This window comes from Paroedura picta, chromosome 7, assembly GCF_049243985.1.
Source record: "Paroedura picta isolate Pp20150507F chromosome 7, Ppicta_v3.0, whole genome shotgun sequence".
NCBI classification, from domain to species: domain Eukaryota; kingdom Metazoa; phylum Chordata; class Lepidosauria; order Squamata; family Gekkonidae; genus Paroedura; species Paroedura picta.
In genome coordinates, this window is record NC_135375.1 from 51,502,005 (window position 1) to 51,519,603 (window position 17,599).

General features: G+C 45.2%; 1 protein-coding gene and 1 long non-coding RNA gene across 2 annotated transcripts in view; one reads left to right on the forward strand and one right to left on the reverse strand.

Moving 5' to 3' along the window:
- The window catches only part of LOC143840900 (uncharacterized), a 182,295-nt gene extending 174,912 nt beyond the window's left edge, over window positions 1-7,383 (reverse strand). Inside the window, exon 1 of the long non-coding RNA XR_013232469.1 lies at window positions 7,051-7,383. This is a non-coding gene — a long non-coding RNA (uncharacterized LOC143840900). The remainder of the gene's footprint in view (window positions 1-7,050) is intronic.
- The window catches only part of KCNN2 (potassium calcium-activated channel subfamily N member 2), a 99,347-nt gene continuing 89,059 nt past the window's right edge, over window positions 7,312-17,599 (forward strand). Inside the window, exons 1-2 of the mRNA XM_077344319.1 lie at window positions 7,312-8,451; window positions 9,349-9,444. Of these exons, the coding sequence (XP_077200434.1) occupies window positions 7,375-8,451; window positions 9,349-9,444 (1,173 nt within the window). The 5' untranslated portion in view covers window positions 7,312-7,374. The remainder of the gene's footprint in view (window positions 8,452-9,348; window positions 9,445-17,599) is intronic.

Sequence of the window (17,599 nt, forward strand, 5' to 3'; positions counted from 1 at the left end):
AATAGACTAGCTTAGGAGTGTGCTTCCTAAACTAGTCAGTCCAGCTCTCAAACCACTGCAAGAGCACTGATGAATCAGAGCTTAAAGATGATCAGCCCACGGACCGTTATGTGGTCCTATGTAAGTAATTTTATATAATGTTATTTACCAAAGCAGTATAGTGATGTCTTTTATTTAGTTGTCACTGAAACCCTCTTCATGTTCAGAAGAGAGCAGAGCACTGAATTAATTGACCAACTGGAAATACTGTCCTCTGTACTTTCCACACTAGAACACGAAAGCTTTGTTACACAAAGATTAATTTATGCTGCCATGTTTGTCTTCTAGGTGGTTTAAGAGTTCTAAATAGCCAGGGAAATAAAGACATGTTTACAAAAGCAATTCACATTTCTGTTTACTACTTTGCCCTTTGAAGAACCATTTGGAATTTTAATACTTCCAGCCTGGACTGACAATACAGAAACTTCAGAACTGATAATGACATCTAAATGTAACTTTTTTCTCAGTATGGTACATGTATTGCTTCTAAGAAATTCAAATATTTTTTCCAGACCTTTTCAGCAGTGACCATATGCAATGTTATTAATATAGTGTGATTGAAAGCCCCTACATTATCGTTGGGTTTTTAGTTTCCTTATTTTTTAAATCAAAATCGATGGTGGGTTTGATCCCTTCCCGGACTTTTTCCAGTCTTATCTTGGGAGCTCTAATTCTATGAAATCAATGTAAATAATAATATATTTCTTCAGTCAAAATATAAAGCAAAACTATTCTTAGTTATTCACAGGAGAGGATTCGCACACTGAAAGGGTTCAACTGCTTGTTTCTAGGGTATTCACAATTTTTTTAAGCAGTCCAGGGCTGATTCTGCACTTACTTTGTTTTTTCCATTGTCAATCCTGCTGAATTCAGATTGATTTGAACCCGGGTCTTCCTCTTTCCTCCCCCCTCCAAATGGAGAAAGAAAGCTTTCTGCACTTGATTAGGGATATTCGGGGGGGGGGGGGGAATGGTGGTCACAAAGCTGCTTTGTTTATTTTTCTGAACTAGCGGGGGGAGGGTACAGTCCATTAGTATTTTATTTCTTCTCTTTTGTCTCCTGAGCCAGCAGCGGCCTCTCAGAGAACGAGGCAGATCTCCGCTGAGAGAAGTGTGGGCTTCTGGAGTGCAGTATCTTTAAAACAGGGAGGAAAGCCTTGCAACTGGGAACCAGGAATTCTTGGAACTTACACCCTGGCCAGTCAGGGAAGACTGCTTTGCTATGTCAGTGTTGCAGGCACAGAGCAGGATGTTAATTTGCAAAAAGCAGAAATCTACACTTATACTGGTGGCTTTCAAAAGCGTTTTTTCAAATATAGTGACTTATATCTGCTCCTGGATATTGAGAGGGAAAGGTAGGATCACCATGTATCAATCATGTATGTTGCAGAAGAAAAATTTAAAAGTGCCCCAAATCAAAATGGAAATCAAATTCAGTGCAGAGGGGAGTTTATTCAGGCTGGGAGAGGATAAAAAGCCCCATGCAGACTTGACCCAGGTTTCACCCAGCCATATTGACAAACTAAGCTGACTCTAGAAATGGCAAAATTAGAAGTTCATCAAATGCTGCCTGCCTTCATTAATGGAGTGTGCCTTCCAGACTCCTCAGTGACATCATAAGGGATCTAAGCATATTCCCAGATTGTGTGGGAAAGCACTTGCTATACTCTGCAATGGGAAGCAAAAGAAGTAATTTAGCTAAGTATGACAGCAACCCGAAGCAGGTCTACCCAGAAATAAGTCTTATTCCCACATATGTGTTCCATCCAGCTGGTCATCCTTCCCAATCCATCTCCATTGTTTCCCACCCCCTTCCCTCCCCATCACAGCTCTCACTTTGATCTTTTTTTCTGGTTCCTGCACTCATTCCCATCACCTGATCATCTTCCCATTTGCCACGTTCACTTGTAGCTTTCAATCTGTTTTCTTTACTCCATTTTCTTTACTCCCTCTAGACTCCATTTTCCCTCTTTGCTCCAATTTCTACCCTTACTTCTACCCTCCTTGCCTCACCTTGTCTGCCTACTCATGGCTTCTTTTGCCAATTTTCCTGCCACATTGAAATGAAGCTGCGATAGCCATTTTGGATTACGAGAGTTGGCCATTTTGGGCCTGATAACATCCTGTGAGATCTTAGTATTTTACAACTTTTTTATTCCTTTTCTTTATTGTGCATGTACTTAATATCTGGATCTAACAATGTACATCCAGAGGCATATTCAGAATTAGATCTATGATTACCTAGTAGCAACTTTAGTAATTACCCAGATTGTCAAGGTCTCTGTTTTATCCATTGTTTTCTGTTTGCAATATATCTATAGATATTCATGCCAAAACAAATGTTTGGAGAGTGTTATACAAGTTTCCTTTTATGATAAGAAGTAAAAGGTTAGAAGAAGCTGATCATATTGGATATGTTCATCAACAGTCCAAAAGGTGATCGTGCCTGTCTCATTCAAGATCTCAAGGGGTTCTTTGTTCCATACACAGGTTTGCCACTAGATATTTAATGTATTAAGTATACAGAATGTTAAACCACTTTCCCATTTGCAAAAGACCTTTGAATGTCTCCTTTATTTTAAAAGTGGTTTGTCATGTGACATGGGGTTATACTGCTATTCAAGAAGCATTTTTGCCCAAAATTTTGTGCACATAAAGTCCTGAATAGTTAGAAATACCAGCCAATAACTATAGAATTAAAATGTCAGCTATAATTTGCGTGGACTGTGGACTGTGTCTTTTGTAACATATTGGCATATTCCATTTTCATTGGCTTAATGGGTTTGTCTGTAATTCAGCAAAACAATAGTTAGAAATATGTACTAAAATGTGAAGTAATAAGATGTCCATAGCTCATACATGGATTTGTGGAAGCTAGTATATTTTGATATTGAATGTAAGTGAAAGCTTTCCTAAGGACAACCAGCTGAATTTGACATGCACAATAACAACACACCTATGTATAAATCTCAGGAAAACTTTTAGAATAGAACAGGAATGTTGCAAATGCTAATAAAACCCCATAACTATCACATCCAATTATTTATCTTATTTCTATTTAAAGCTCAGGGTGAAATATGCAAAATATTCACTGAAATTGATTAGAATTTTAAAGTTTAATTTTAATGAAAGTGAAGCAGAAGCAGATTGTGGAAATTAAAATTTAAGATTTATTAATCATTTTGTTACACTGATCCTGTTGTTGTATATGATATATATTGACCTTTCAGAACTGTTTATAATGCAGATTTGATTTATATAAATTAGGCTCTGAGTTGGCATGCTGAACAACTATGTACCACAGACCTCTCCAGTCAAAACAATGAGGTTAAATTTCTTTTTGATTAGTATATAATTGATCTAGATAATGTGATTTCTATAGTAAAATAAATACATTTTAAAAATATTTGTGTATTTTAAATTGTGCAATAATTTCTAATTTATTATGCAATATTATGTTAGAGATTAGTCACAAAATAAACTTTCTCTTTCAAATATAAGGATATTTTAAACTCATAAATAAAATACCTTTCTAATATAAAGTAAAAGTATTTAAAATTTAGACTATTAAAAATCCAATTAACCATCCATATTGTATTGTAAATCATTATTCCGAAGACTGTAGAACTGCATTTAAACTAAAAGAGTACTGATTTTTCAGGCTATTACATTAATCTTGTAATGGGTTGTTTATGAATGACAGCAATGCTAACTTCAACATTATAATATTTGTGAGAACCTAATATTCTGGTTTATTTTCAATGAAGCCAAAATATTGATCATACAGAAACAATAAGTGATAAAGATTCTTTATAAATAACTTGGTTAACAGTCTTAAGTAAAGTTACACCCTTGTGAATCCATTAAATCTATGGATACAATATAATTTTGCTTCTGATCACACTGCAAAATATATAACTTGCATACACAATTAAAAGGCACACAAGTCACGTAAATTCTTGCAAGATTTAATTTGGAGTTGCAGATATCCTAAGAAAGTTGTCTCTATGTTCTTTTGCAATTCAGAACAAGTCTAGTTAATGGAACTATGATTGCTATTGGTGTTCCAAATGGCATAGCTGTACTATAAGAATCACTTTTGGGGTTTAGGAGGTTTTCTTTCTGTAAGTTAAAAAAGAATTTGTTCAGCAGGCACATTATAGTCCCTTTGGGATCCGTTTAAATGAATTATTCATTACAAAGCTCTGGGGAAAAAAAGACAAAATGGTAGCAGGTGATCAACTTTAGGGTCGCTGCAGAATAGAATGTCAGGAAACTGGATCCAAGTCAGAAATTCAATTACTTAATGACAATGATCTTGTTTCACTGTTTGGCATCTGATGACCCATTAGGAGTGTCCCTGTCGTACAAATCTTTTGATGATTTGGCAGTCTCTGCCAGCAGATTTCTTTTTTAAAGAAGCCACAAATCTCCCATTGACATTTCAAACTAAGGTTTTAGTGATCCAAAATACATAACATATAACTATATTATATGTTAGATCCCCCCCCCCCCCGGTGACGTTATATGTAAACTGCCCTGAGCCATATGGAAGGGCAGTATAAAATCTAATAAAATAAAATACAGATACTAATGGTAAAACTCTAAGTTTCACACGTGCATTTCAAAACTGAGGGGGAAAGACTGAAATTGGAAACTAACAATTCACCTGGGGTTTAACTGTACTAAAGGCATTTAAAGGATTAAAGAATAAAAAGTCCTGACCCAATCTTGTGGATTATGAACTAGACTTTCCATTTCACAGCCATCATTTGAGAAGTACTGATGGATAGGACATATTGTGACTTCAAGAGTACACCCCTGTATTTAACCTTAGGCACATGCTGAGAACTTGTTTGTACTAAGCCGTGACAGAGCTAAAGAACTGAGCTTATACAGCATGGTTGAATTAATCCAGGCTGGTTGCACAAATGGCAAAGTTTTACCCATGCTTATTAGAGTGTAGTCCCTTGGTACCACAAAGGAACCTGTAGTCTTGTCATGCAGTGAAGGTGATGCAAATGGAGAAGAGGGGGATATATTTTTACATGTGTACTATAGTGGTCCATCCAAAGAACTGCATGACACACAGCCCCTGTATCTATAATGGTGCACGATTTCCATACAGAATCAGATCAAGCCATTTCCCAATGGATGTCATTTTACCTTAACAATCCACCGAAAGGCACTAATAACGAGCAAAAAAGATGGATTTAGGGCATGAATTGAGACTGAGACCAGCCTTTCTTTGTTTATTTCTCTCCGCAAGCCCAAGAACAATAAAATTAATAACATGTTGTAAAACCAGATTTAAAACTGAAATACGAAAACGCAAAGCTACAATAACTGAACGTCCCTCTTGTTCTCCTAACCCTCGTCCCAGAAGACATCCCTGAACAAAAAGATTTTCCCCTCGCCGTCCACATCACCGTCTGACTGTCTGTCTCTCTCTGTCTCTCTGTGTGTGAGTGTGAGTGTGTGTGTGTGTGTGTGTGAGTGAGTGTGCAGAGCGAGCGAGCAGCCGGCGTGTCTTCCGCTTTGAAATAAAGACAGGCAGGCCGGCTGGCAAGCAGCGGTTCTGCCGTGGCTGTGCTTCCCGGCCGCTCCTCGTTCTCTCGCTGTCCCCCAGCGCCTCAGTCGGAAGCGCTCCCCGAGCTTCCCCTCTCTCGCTCGGCCTCGGTGGCTTTCGCGACTGCCTCCGCCGCACGACCATGGCTGACGGCGGACTTGTGTGTGTGTGTCTGCCTTGCAGGGTCCCAGCGCGGGAGGCGAAGGGGAAGCCCCGGCGCGCGGCGGCCAAGGCGCCTCGCCCGGATTTGCCCGGCTGGACAGCTCCTTCCCCGTGGGCCCTGGCAGCGGACCCACCTCCCGAGGGCGCCCGGAGAGAGGCCGGCCCGGAGAGGCGCCCCCACCCTCGGCAATGCTTCGGAGAAAGCGGCGACGTGAGCGGCGGCGGCGCGCTCCCTGAGTCGGGGGAACCCCGCCCGGAGCCTCCCCCTCCCCCGCGCTCTCCCTGCGCCAGCCAGGGCTTCCCCGCGCCCAGCTACAGGCAGCGCCGCTCCCCGGCCAGAGACGGCGGGGCCCCGACAAGGCCACCCCGCCTCCTCCTCCTCCTCCTCCTCCTCCTCCTCGCGCCGCGCCCACAGCCCTCTCTGGCCGAGCTGTCCTTCAAGGGTTACAGACACCCCCCCTTCCCGCGCCAACGCCTCCGCCCGCCCCGCCCGCGCCGCCTTTCCTCGCTGGCATTCCGGGATTTCCCTTTGTTCAGAGCCGGGAATCCTCTTCCAAGCTTTCCTCGGCACTCCCGGCCGGCCGCGGTCCTCGAGCCTCTTCCTCCGGAGCCCTTCTGCGCATTTCCAAGGGAAGGGCTCCGGCGCGAGACCTTGGAGGACTGCTTCCCTCACCCAAATTGCCTTGGGGCGAAGGGTACCCTTGAGCGCGACGAGCAAACGAGACAGGGCCAGGTGCTTGGAGGATTGCGGGGCTCCACCGCCGGCATCCTTTCCAGAGGGGTTTTGGTTTGTTTGGTTGTTCGTTACCAAGAGGTAACCCCCAATTACATCACACCGAAAGCAGTTTTCACCCGTGGCCAGCCATACCTGCCGATTCCCAGCCAGGATCGGATTGAATTCCTCGGGGCTTGGGCCCCTTGAGGCAAGGGGTGCTCGGGGTCGTGTCAGCGAGAAACAGTCATGAATCCCTGCCCCTGCGAAGCCTCCCCAAGTGCTTACATGCACGTCACAGCCACCCTTGGCGGGCCTGCAGGAGGGGGGGGGGGCTTCATGGGCTGCACACGTAGGTGCCGCGCTCTTAGACATGCCCTCCCGGGGGACTGTGGAGCTGCCACTATGAGACCACCATCCTCGCGCACTGGGGAGGGGGCTACCTATCAGTGAGTAAACTGAGAAGGGCTTCGACGATTGCTTTAGTCATTACTTGGAGGGGGAAACCCCGCTTTAAGCGCCCTGGAGGCCTCCGGATTGAGGCTGGGGGGAGCGAAATAACCCTTACCTGACCGAGCAGCGCTTGCAGCAGCAGCAGCGGGAGGTGCTGGTGTTGACAGCTCCCCTCTTCCTCCTCCTCCCTCCCCGACTGCACCGCAACGAGTGTCTGGCGGTGGCAGGTGGAATCCCCCTTGGGCTGATAGAGAGTTGCGAGCGGGCGGGGGGGGGCGGTAGAAGGAGACGATGCGGCGCGCGCCCACTGGGGCTAGGCGTCACTGGGACCAGCAGTGGCACGCGCAGCTCCTGGGATTCTCTCGCGCTGCCCCTCCCCTCCGCGCGCGCTTCTTCTCACGCTGCAGCTTCCCTCCCCCCTCCCCTTGCAGGTGACGTGATGCCCGTTGTTTTGGTACGCCCGACCAATCGGACTCACCGCCCGGATTCTACGGGAGCCGGGATGGGCCCGTCGTGGCGGCAACAGGACTCCCCTCTGCCGCCCAGAACGCATTGCGCAGGGTGCACCAGCGCCCGGTCCTCCTGCAGCTTTAACAGCTCTGACATGGAAACACCATTGCAGTTCCAGCCGGGCTTCTGCTCAGAGCAGCAGCAGCAGCAGCAGCAGCAGCAGCAGCGCCCACACCCGCATTACCAGCCACAGCCAGCCAGCCAAGAGAAGGCGGCGGCGGCGGCGCAGCAGCAGTCCAGCCCATGCCTCCAGTGCAACCACTGCGCCTTTTACGGGGCTGCGGCTGCCGCGGGCGATAACCTGCCGCTGCTGCTCCGCACTTCGTCGCCGCGGGCAGGTGCTTTCCGGACTCGCTCCTCGCCGCTCTCGTGCTCGGCAGCCTCCTCCCGCCAGGGCAGCCAGCTCAACGTGAGCGAGCTGAGCCCTTCCAGCCATGCCAGTTCGTCGTCCCGGCAGCCCCCCCACTACGCCCAGCCCCCCCACGCGCAGTGCCACCAGTGCCATAGCCAGCAGCAGCAGCAGCGGCGGGAGAGCAACCCCTTCACGGAAATAGCCATGAGCAGCTGCAGGTACAACGGCGGCGTCATGCGTCCTCTCAGCAACCTGAGCTCGTCCCGCAGGAACCTCCACGAGCTGGACTCCGAGTCGCAGCCGCTGCAGCCCCAAGCCCAGCCGCCGCCGCCGCCGCCGCCGCACTCGAGCCCCAGTGCCTCGCTGGCCGCCTCGGCCGGCGCCGGCCCGGAGATCGTGGTGTCCAAGCCCGAGCACAACAACTCCAACAACTTGGCGCTCTACGGCTCCGGCGGCGGCGGCGGCGGCAGCCAGACCAACAGCGGCAGCAAGTCCAGCAAGAAGAAGAATCAGAACATCGGCTACAAGTTGGGCCACCGCCGGGCGCTCTTCGAGAAGCGCAAGCGCCTCAGCGACTACGCGCTCATCTTCGGCATGTTCGGCATCGTGGTCATGGTCATCGAGACCGAGCTCTCCTGGGGCGCCTACACCAAGGTAGCCCCGCGCCGCGCCGCGTCGCGCCCCGCTTGCCCTCCGGCCGCCTCGCCTCGCCTCCCTGCTGGGCAAGTCTCCCGGCACCGCCCGGCCAAGTGCCCCTGGCTTCGCTCGCCTTTTCCTGCCCAGGCGGCTCGGCGCCTCCGGAGCGCGCCAAGTTCACCAGTGAGGCTCGCCGGCGAGACAGCCCCGGCTTGCCTTCGCTCCGCTGGCTCCCCAGGCACGGTCCCGCTGGCCGCCTTTCCCCCGGTTGTCGGCCAGCACTTGCAGTCTCTCCTCCTTGCTCTTGGCCACCGGCGGCCTCGCTGCCCCCCCTGCCCTTGTGCCCCTTGCCCTGGGCCTGGCCGACACTTGCCTGCTTGTGCAGGCCACCGAGTCCCGTGCTCCCGAAGCAGCCTCGTCTTCTCAATGAATGGTGTGTCCGGCGCTCAAATGCCCTGCCACACTCTGGCATGCGGACACTTCCAGCCACAGCCGTCTGCCCAGCCTGGCCTCCTTGTTAGACCGGCTGAAAGGGCAGAGGAGGGGGGAGGAATGATCATTTGGTAAGATCCTTTTAAAAACCAACTGTTGAAATACTTTGTAGGGAGGATTCAGGTCCTTCACAACAAGCCTTTTAGAGTTGTATAAGTAAATAAGAAAAAGACATGCTGTTCGGCTAAGCTGGCAAGTAACTTTGTCGGCTGATTCACTCCCCTTTGCTTTGATGGGCCCTTAAGCATTCACTTGTTCTTGCACTGAATTCATTTGCTACAATGAGTTTTACTCCTTGTTTTGTTTGTTTGTTGTTACACCACTGGCATTTTTTCTTGCAACAGATAGCCCATATTCTCCTCTGAGATGTTTGGGTTGAAGGACGAGAGATCAATGTAAAAAGCATTTATTTTTCTGTTGCAGGAATCGCTGTATTCATTAGCCCTAAAATGCCTTATTAGCCTCTCTACAATCATTCTGCTTGGTCTGATTATTGTATACCACGCAAGAGAAATTCAGGTATGTTTCACTTTAGAATCTGAGACTTGCTGCTACCTGTGTTTCAAGGGCATTTCTATGAAATTAAACAGGCTGCACTTATGCATTCTTACTGAATAGATAACAACCGAAACTGCTTATATCCTGCATTGTTGCTTGTGATGCCTGGAAACAGTAGTCTGCATGTACTAGGTAGGCTTTGCCTACCTTAGAGGTGATTTGTTAATGCAAATCAGAAGGGGCTATGATACCTGTCCTCCAATAACTGCATGCTATGCTAATCCATACGCTCTCACTGAATCACATGATTAACTGTGAAGGTATCAGTCACCTTGGTTATGCTTTGCTAAACATCTAACACACAAATACAGACCTGACAATTTTTTAAAAAGTTTTTAAAAAAGAACCCCAAGAAAATACAGGGTTGAATTTGGTTAATCATCGTCTATAAGGTTCGTGTTACAAACGTTATGGACAATGATTAACCAAATTCAACTCTGTATATAGTCATTTGTGAAATGTGGTTTCTCAACCCATCTACTTGTGAAGAAACACATTTGCACTTCAGAAGTGCAAATCCCCCCCCCCCATGCATATTTATTTGGAATTGTCCTACTGTGTTATTTATTTCAAGGCAAGTGTGCATAGGAATGAAATCATAGGACCATATTTCCCTGGAGGGAAAACCTTGAATTTGAATGGTGCCTTCTATTCCTATATAATACTATGGGTTTTGTGTTTTAAAAAAAAGAAAGAAAAAGAAATCCTGTAATCAAGACATAATAAATATTTTTCTTCAGATTTTTCCAGCGTTTTTACACATAATATATTCAAAGAGGGAAATATCACCATGTGCAAGGGGCTGGTATGATCATATGGCAAACTTTATTTACTTCTTAGAGTATTTTTTAATTAGGCCATCAATCCTTATTTGTATCCTTCATTCAGAAGCCCATCTCTAGGAAGTATATGTGGGTTAAGATTCAAGGTCATTGAGCTGATTGACCTAACCTATAAAATACCCTGAACAGACACTGTATTTACATAAAAATGACATTTTAAAGGGCTTTTTTTGTGGTGGGGAAATCTGAATGTTGAGTTTTTAAAAAATGCAATTCCAGTAGGAATACTTACGCATTTGTGTATCTTTTTCCCTTGGAATTTATAACGAATTTACCAAACACATTTTAAACACCAGTTTTCAGTAAATCAACATTTTTTAAAAATTACAATAATATCACATTTTCAATGCTCTAAATAAATCTAGTTGTACTACTAGAAGAGTATTTGCTACAAAAGGATATGAAGTTTTACTACCAAATGAACTTAGATGACAGAGCACATCTGAAGAATATTTTGTTTATACCAATTGTATAGAACGGTCATTTATTTAGGAATAAAGATGTGGTATCTGAAACCAAAATGAATCTATGATCACTACCACATGCATACTAACCTGGTAACAAACCTCACTGAACATAGTAGAACTTACTTCAGAGTAGAACAAATTTTGAGTCCAGTAGTACCTTTAAGACCAACAAAGTTTTATTCAAGGTATGAGCTTTCATGCGCATGCACACCTCTACATTGTATCTGAAGAAGTGTGCATGCACATGGAAGCTCATACCGTGAATAAAGCTATGTTGGTCTTAAAGGTGCTACTGTACACAAAATTTGTCCTGCTGCTTCAGACCAACATGGCTACCTTCTTGAATCTTCACAGTAAACATGTATTGGATAGAGTAAAAATATATTCTAAAAATGAATATTGCCTACAGTTAATTGGTTTCTTCCACAGTTCAGTACAGTAAAATTTATTATAGTGTTTCAATCCAGTAAGATATTGGAGAATTGAGCTTTACACTTGCCTATTGATCTGTAAAACACATGTTTTGTAATAAAAGTTAACTTGTAGTTACTATTCTGTAGTCTACTTCTAAGACCCATTAACAGTGATCTTCATTCAAACACAACTAGTTTTACTGAGTTTGAGATTGTTTCCATCTCTTTTCCTTGATATTACAGTAATGTCTATGTGGGAATATAATATGTGCAAATTCTGTTCTAATTTCATGACATGAAATTGATAGTCATTGTACTTTAAGACACAGTGGCTTATATGATTATGCTTATAATTTTATCTAGATTAGTTGTATACTCTGAAAAAGGGTTTAATTAACATAAGATTACAACAGCAGGAAATGACTTCTCTGATTATGTTGCAGTGCATTGTTTTAAGTTTTAATTCAGATAAAGTATGTTTATACGGATATACATAAAGTTCAATTTTCATAGTAGAAATACGAAAACCATCAAGTCTCCACAGTGCAGAGACTTTCCTTTTCAGCACTGTGGACAGCTCTTGTCTATTCTTGATTGAGCAATTTAACCTTTCCTCCCCCAAATACACACATAAGTAAAAATGTAGTAAAATAAACTTTTAAAGTTACATGAATTTTAAATTACTTGAATAGAGAGAAATCATTTATTTCTATTAAACATATATTGTACACAGGCTGCATTTTTATGATGGCACAATCTGGCCGGGAGTAAAGGAAAAGGATGTGCAATATGTATAGGCGAGAGCCATCATATTTATTCTGAATGGATTTACAAGCTGATGACTACTCCCTTAGATGTTTATTGTACCATCCTAAGCATAGCCACACCCTTCTAAACCCATTGAAGTAAATGGGCTTAGAAAGGTGTGACTCAGTTTATGATTGCATTGTGAAGCCACAGTGAGACCTGTTTCTGAGAGAAGATTTAGAACTGCACTGTTTTGTTGTGCATGGTTAATTCATTGTTAATTCTGTGTTGGGTTATATTAAGTGAAAAAGCAATGTCTGCAGAGTCTTCATGCTCTACATCCATTTCTAAAACTAATTATTTTTCAAAATATGTCATTCAAAATATTTCCTCAAACTAGCACTGGATTGTTGTGTAACTCTTTGAAGTTGTTTTTGGTTTTCAAATAAGAGCCATTATAAATACTTAAGATACTACTTTAGAAAAAGGAACTTGTTTTATCTGAAACGCTTTACATAATATGAAGATCATTCTTTAGGCCAACAGAGGGAGGTATACATTTTGCTTCAGAAGAATCTCAAGAAACACATGTTGGCTGGGAAGAAAATCCTAATGTGGAACTGCATTTTCTGAAGGCAAACTGTTGTGAATAAAATCATGTTCCCTATTGGACCCATTATGCACGGGGGTTTTAGCGCACATTCGGGGTGGAATGGCGGCGACTAAAATCACGGATAACGCACGGAGCCGGCTGCAACCGGCTGCAGCTTCGGTGCATGCCGCCGAAAAAGCCACGTCAGTGAAACGCGGAAGAAAGCGCAGCTTCCGGGTGAGCGGGGCGCAACCAGAAGCGGCGCCCGGATCGGCGCATGCATAATCGGTTACTCTGGGTTTTGCCGCCGTCGCGCCCCGCCCCGTGTATAACCGGTATGCGTCGCGTCTTCCCCCTCCGCGTTTTCCATGTGACCCGAAATCGCCGTTTCGGCGGCCGTGCATAATGGGCCCTGGAGTACTAATTTTTCTCCCTTTTTGAGCATGGAAAAGTTAATAGTCCATCCATTTGAAAACTTCATTATTCCAAATAAAATATAGCTGCAAATAGAGCTACTGATGTGTGATACAAAATATGCAGGCAGTATTTTCTGTGATAACGCAATATTTGATTAGAATTACATAATTGTTCCTTCAGTTTTGTGAACGTACTAGTAAAAAAGCCCACTGCAGTCAAAATGCAGTGGGCGCTAGGAGGGCAGGCCATAAGGGCAGCGGGGCTCTGCGGGCTGGCTTGGCAAGGCTGGGTTTGTGCTGTGGGGCCGGGGGCTCGCGGCCTACCTGGAGTGCGGTAGGCTGGCAGGGCGTGGTGGAGGGCGGCGGCACCGGCACTGGGGGCTCCATAAGCGTGTTGCTAGCGGCGGCGGTCCCGAGGCGTCCTCCGGTGGGCGGAAGTGGCTGGGCGGGCCGAGGGGGCGATGTCCCATTGTGGCGGCACTTCGGGCGGCGACTGAGGAGGCGACAGGGCTCTAACGGCCCTGACACAGGCGGGCCGAGCTCGGCAATGGCGGCCGCCGCAGCACCCCCGACAGCTTTGTGGAGCAGCGACGGCCAACCGCGGCCCCGCCCCCGCCACGCCCTGGCGGCGGCTTGGCTGAGCGGCCTGACTCAGGAGGTGGGTAGGGAGCTAGCATTCAGGCCGCCGCCCAAGGGAGCCTCCGGCAGTCGCGCAAAGTGCGGCTGCCGGAGGCTCCCTCAGGCGGTGGGCTGACGTGGCGAGAGGCCGGGAGCAACTGCAAGCTGCGCTGCATGCGGCTTGCAGTTGCTGGGGCTGGGAATCAGAGGGACCAATCGTCAGGCACTTCGCGCCTGCCAATTGGTCCCTCCGATTGTCTGTCCTGAGGAAGGGTCCAATCCGGACCCTTCCTCATCCCGGACACATCCCGCCCCAGAACGGCTTAGTGCTTTATTTAGTCCGTGGCGCCGCGGGTACAGATATTTAGTCCGTGGTGGTATTTAGTCCATGGCGGTCTGTAGGTATGTGAATTGCAAGCCATATCCTCTGAAGTATGCCTTGGGTATAAAGGATGCTCAACAATTGAGGCATATTTGATTATTTACCCATATAAGCTTAATAAATGTTAAAGTGTATGGCACTCATTGTCATTGTGTTAAAGTTCAATTGGGAGAAATTAGTCTTCTGATTATGAACATGCAATGTGAGTGGCATATTTCATACTGCATTGTTATAGCCACATCATTAATTTTCCTCTAGCGGCACAATAATGGTTTATTTCCTTGCATTTACAGTAATGTAGTGTAATCCTGTAAAGGTAATATGAGTTATCAATGACTTGGTGTGGTGATAGCTCTGATGGTTCATTAAACCAGTCATGATTATTGATGTTATTCATTGAATGTCCAATTTCTTTCCCATGTGGAGAAATGTGGTATGGAGGTTCTCTTATGTGATCCTATTTTGTTTGCAATGTTGTGCAATGCCAGATCTCTGAAAAATAACATTTCTATAATATCTGGCATTTTGTATGAAGAGAAAGTGTATTTGGCCTTCTTGACTGAAACTTGGTGGGATGAATCCAATATAGTTAGTCTGGCACAATTGGTCCAAGTTGAGTTTAAAGACCTTGTACCAGAGAATGGGGTAGAAAATCATAGTTCTATTCTCTGTCAGTAGATACCAGGTGCTGAGACAGGCTAGCTTTGGTTGTATATAACTTGCGTTGAGTATCAGCAATCCTCTTGGTTTATGGTCCAGCTAGCTTGTTGGCTTGACTGAACTGAGAGAGGTGGATTTGGTGCTGAAGTCTCCAAGGATGATTGCCCCCGAAAGTTTCAATATATCTACAATGGCTGCCTTGTCAGGCCCAAGCTCAGAACTCTGTGGTTACCATGAAAACCATAGGACTTTCTCAGGTTGATGGGCCCAACTTGTAAAAAAGCTGGACCATCTTTTCTGATCCAAACTGCTTGCTGGTGATCTACTCAGAGCAATGAAAGTTTAGACCATGTAATGGTTGGATCACTGTCTTCTAAAGAGATGACTAAGTTTGCTATCCCCTCCATGTAAAGGCAATTGACCTTTTAGGATTGTACATCTTCAGACAAATGGATCCGATTGGATTCCAGGTGAGATCTTACCCAGTAGTTCTGGAGATTCTTGTAGCTGTACAGACTGGGGCTATAGACAAGTTGCTTCTCAGCTTCCTTTCCCACACTCTGGCCTCTCCCCGTCCTTTCATAGTTTAAAAGGGAACTGTGAGATATTAAGTTGAGTACTTGTGACAAATCAGACAGAATACTCTATAAAGCCCATTTGTAGGTCTATGAGGTGGCAGTGATGGTGGCAAAGGGGTTTTCTCTACCATCATTGAATCTTGCCCAGCTCAGCTGTGCAAGGTGGCTCATGACTTGAAAACACCTTGGTCTGACCTAGCTAATCACATAAATCATTGTTATCTGTGATGGTCTTGCAAGGTTCTTTGCTGATAAAATCTCATTCATCCTTTCCTACATTGGGGCCAAACTGAGAATAGATGCAATACCTGAGGTGTCAAGTATATCTGCATGTCTGTTTTCTATTGACAGATTCAGACTGGTTTTGCTGATGGATGCTGAGGAGTGAGAACTGCCACCTGTGTTCTGGAACTAGGCCTATCCTGGCTTTTAAAATCTTGCAAGGAGAAGGCATTGAAACATTAACATTTCCAGTTGTTAATGCCTCATTGGCTACGGGTTTTCCCCTTAGCAGTTATTAGACCTCAGCACTAACAACATTCATTGGTGAAAGATGACATAGCCAGATACAGGCCAGACAGCAATTTGCTGTTTTGGTGGGAAGGCCATCCCAGATGTAGGATTCCTGGATGATACATTGGCCCATTTCAGTCTTATTTCAGGTCTGGGTCTGAAACTGAGATGGCTTTGGTTGTATGGTGGATGATCATATTTTAAAAGTGGACAGGATGCAGTTATCATTGTTGATACGGTTAGATATGTCAGCCGTCTTTGATACTGCTGGCAATTCCTCCTTTATTAATTGGTTGTAATACGGAGTTGGTGTTAGAGGAATAGCTCTAAAATGTTTCTTGTCTTTTGTTGTTTGACAAGACCCAGAGGATTTCTGCCAAAAAGAGTCAGTGTGTTGAGGTCTGCTTTGTGAAATATGGAAAAGATTCATTTTGTCACTCATGCTATTCAGTATTTATATTTATTTATTATATTTATGTTTGAGCCTCTTGTGGCCCAGAGTGGTAAGGCAGCAGACATGCAGTCTGAAAGCTCTGCCCATGAGTCTGGGAGTTCAATCCCAGCAGCCAGCTCAAGGTTAACTTAGCCTTCCATCCTTCCGAGGTCAGTAAAATGAGTACCCAGCTTGCTGGGGGGGGTAAATGGTAATGACTGGGGAAGGCACTGGCAAACCACCCCGTATTGAGTCTGCCATGAAAACGCTAGAGGGCATCACCCCAAGGGTCAGACATGACTCGGTGATTGCACAGGGGATACCTTTACCTTTACCTTATTATATTTATATACCACCCTCCCCTGTGACTCAACAAGAAAAATACAGAGTAATTTGGTAGTGACAGTGATAACAAGAGAACAGGGTTTAACAACATCAGCATTGTAACAGTTTGAACATCAACATTTTAATGGTCCCATGACTGGTCAGTTCCAGATGTTTGCTTTATGGAGAGGGGTTCAGGGGACCATAGATGTTGATAGTTTTGGTCAAACTCAACCAAATGCCTGGCGGAAGAGCTCCCATTTGCAGGCCCTTCGGAATTTATTTAGCTCTGGCAGGGTCCTGACCTCTTCTGGGAGCTCATTCTACCAGGTGGAGGCCAGGACAGAAAAGACAATGGAGACAATGCTGAGCTCCATTTTCAGTTGGAAGAAAGGGAGAGGCATTCTGTTCCAGTACCATTTCCTAACATTGTTGAACAGTGAAGGAGTGAGCTACCAATTTTTTTCTCATACAGCTGAGCTTACCAAATGATGCTGAACTTATTGGGATTTGCTTCCAAGTAAGCTTGCTTCAGCTTAGGTATTTAAGGAGTTTTGGGTTCTGATCAGTCTCATGCCTCTAATAATATTTTATACACAGTTTTCATTAATTTAGCTCTTGATATTTTTGGAAGGAATAGCAATTTTTCAAGAAATAAAAGCTAAGCTACACAGAATGGTATAGTTTGCAATAAGAGAAATGGTTTTCAGTTGAATGGTGTGAAAAATATGAATGGCACCAAATATTATGCAAGGGATGGATGTGCTGGGCCAGCCCTCACATGTCAGCAGGACAAATCTCCACAGATGCATGACATCAGCATCAATCCAACCCCCTCCCATCCCTGGCCTCAGATGTCCCATGGAAAGGGAATGCTGATTTTCCAGTATCCCCTTCCTTAATGCAGGTGCCATTGGTTCCCCTTGCGGGGCTGGGCCCATTCATACAGGGAAGAGGTAGGCCATTTAGGCCCATCTCCTCCCCTGCCTACAGCATCCCTGAAGGGACACAAAATGCCCCATTCAGCTTTGTGGTGTTGTGGAGCCAAATGGGACGTTCATCAAACCCCATGAAGGTGGGATTGTGTCATTACACTACCCCACCCTCATGCAGGCATGCTTTAACCGCAAC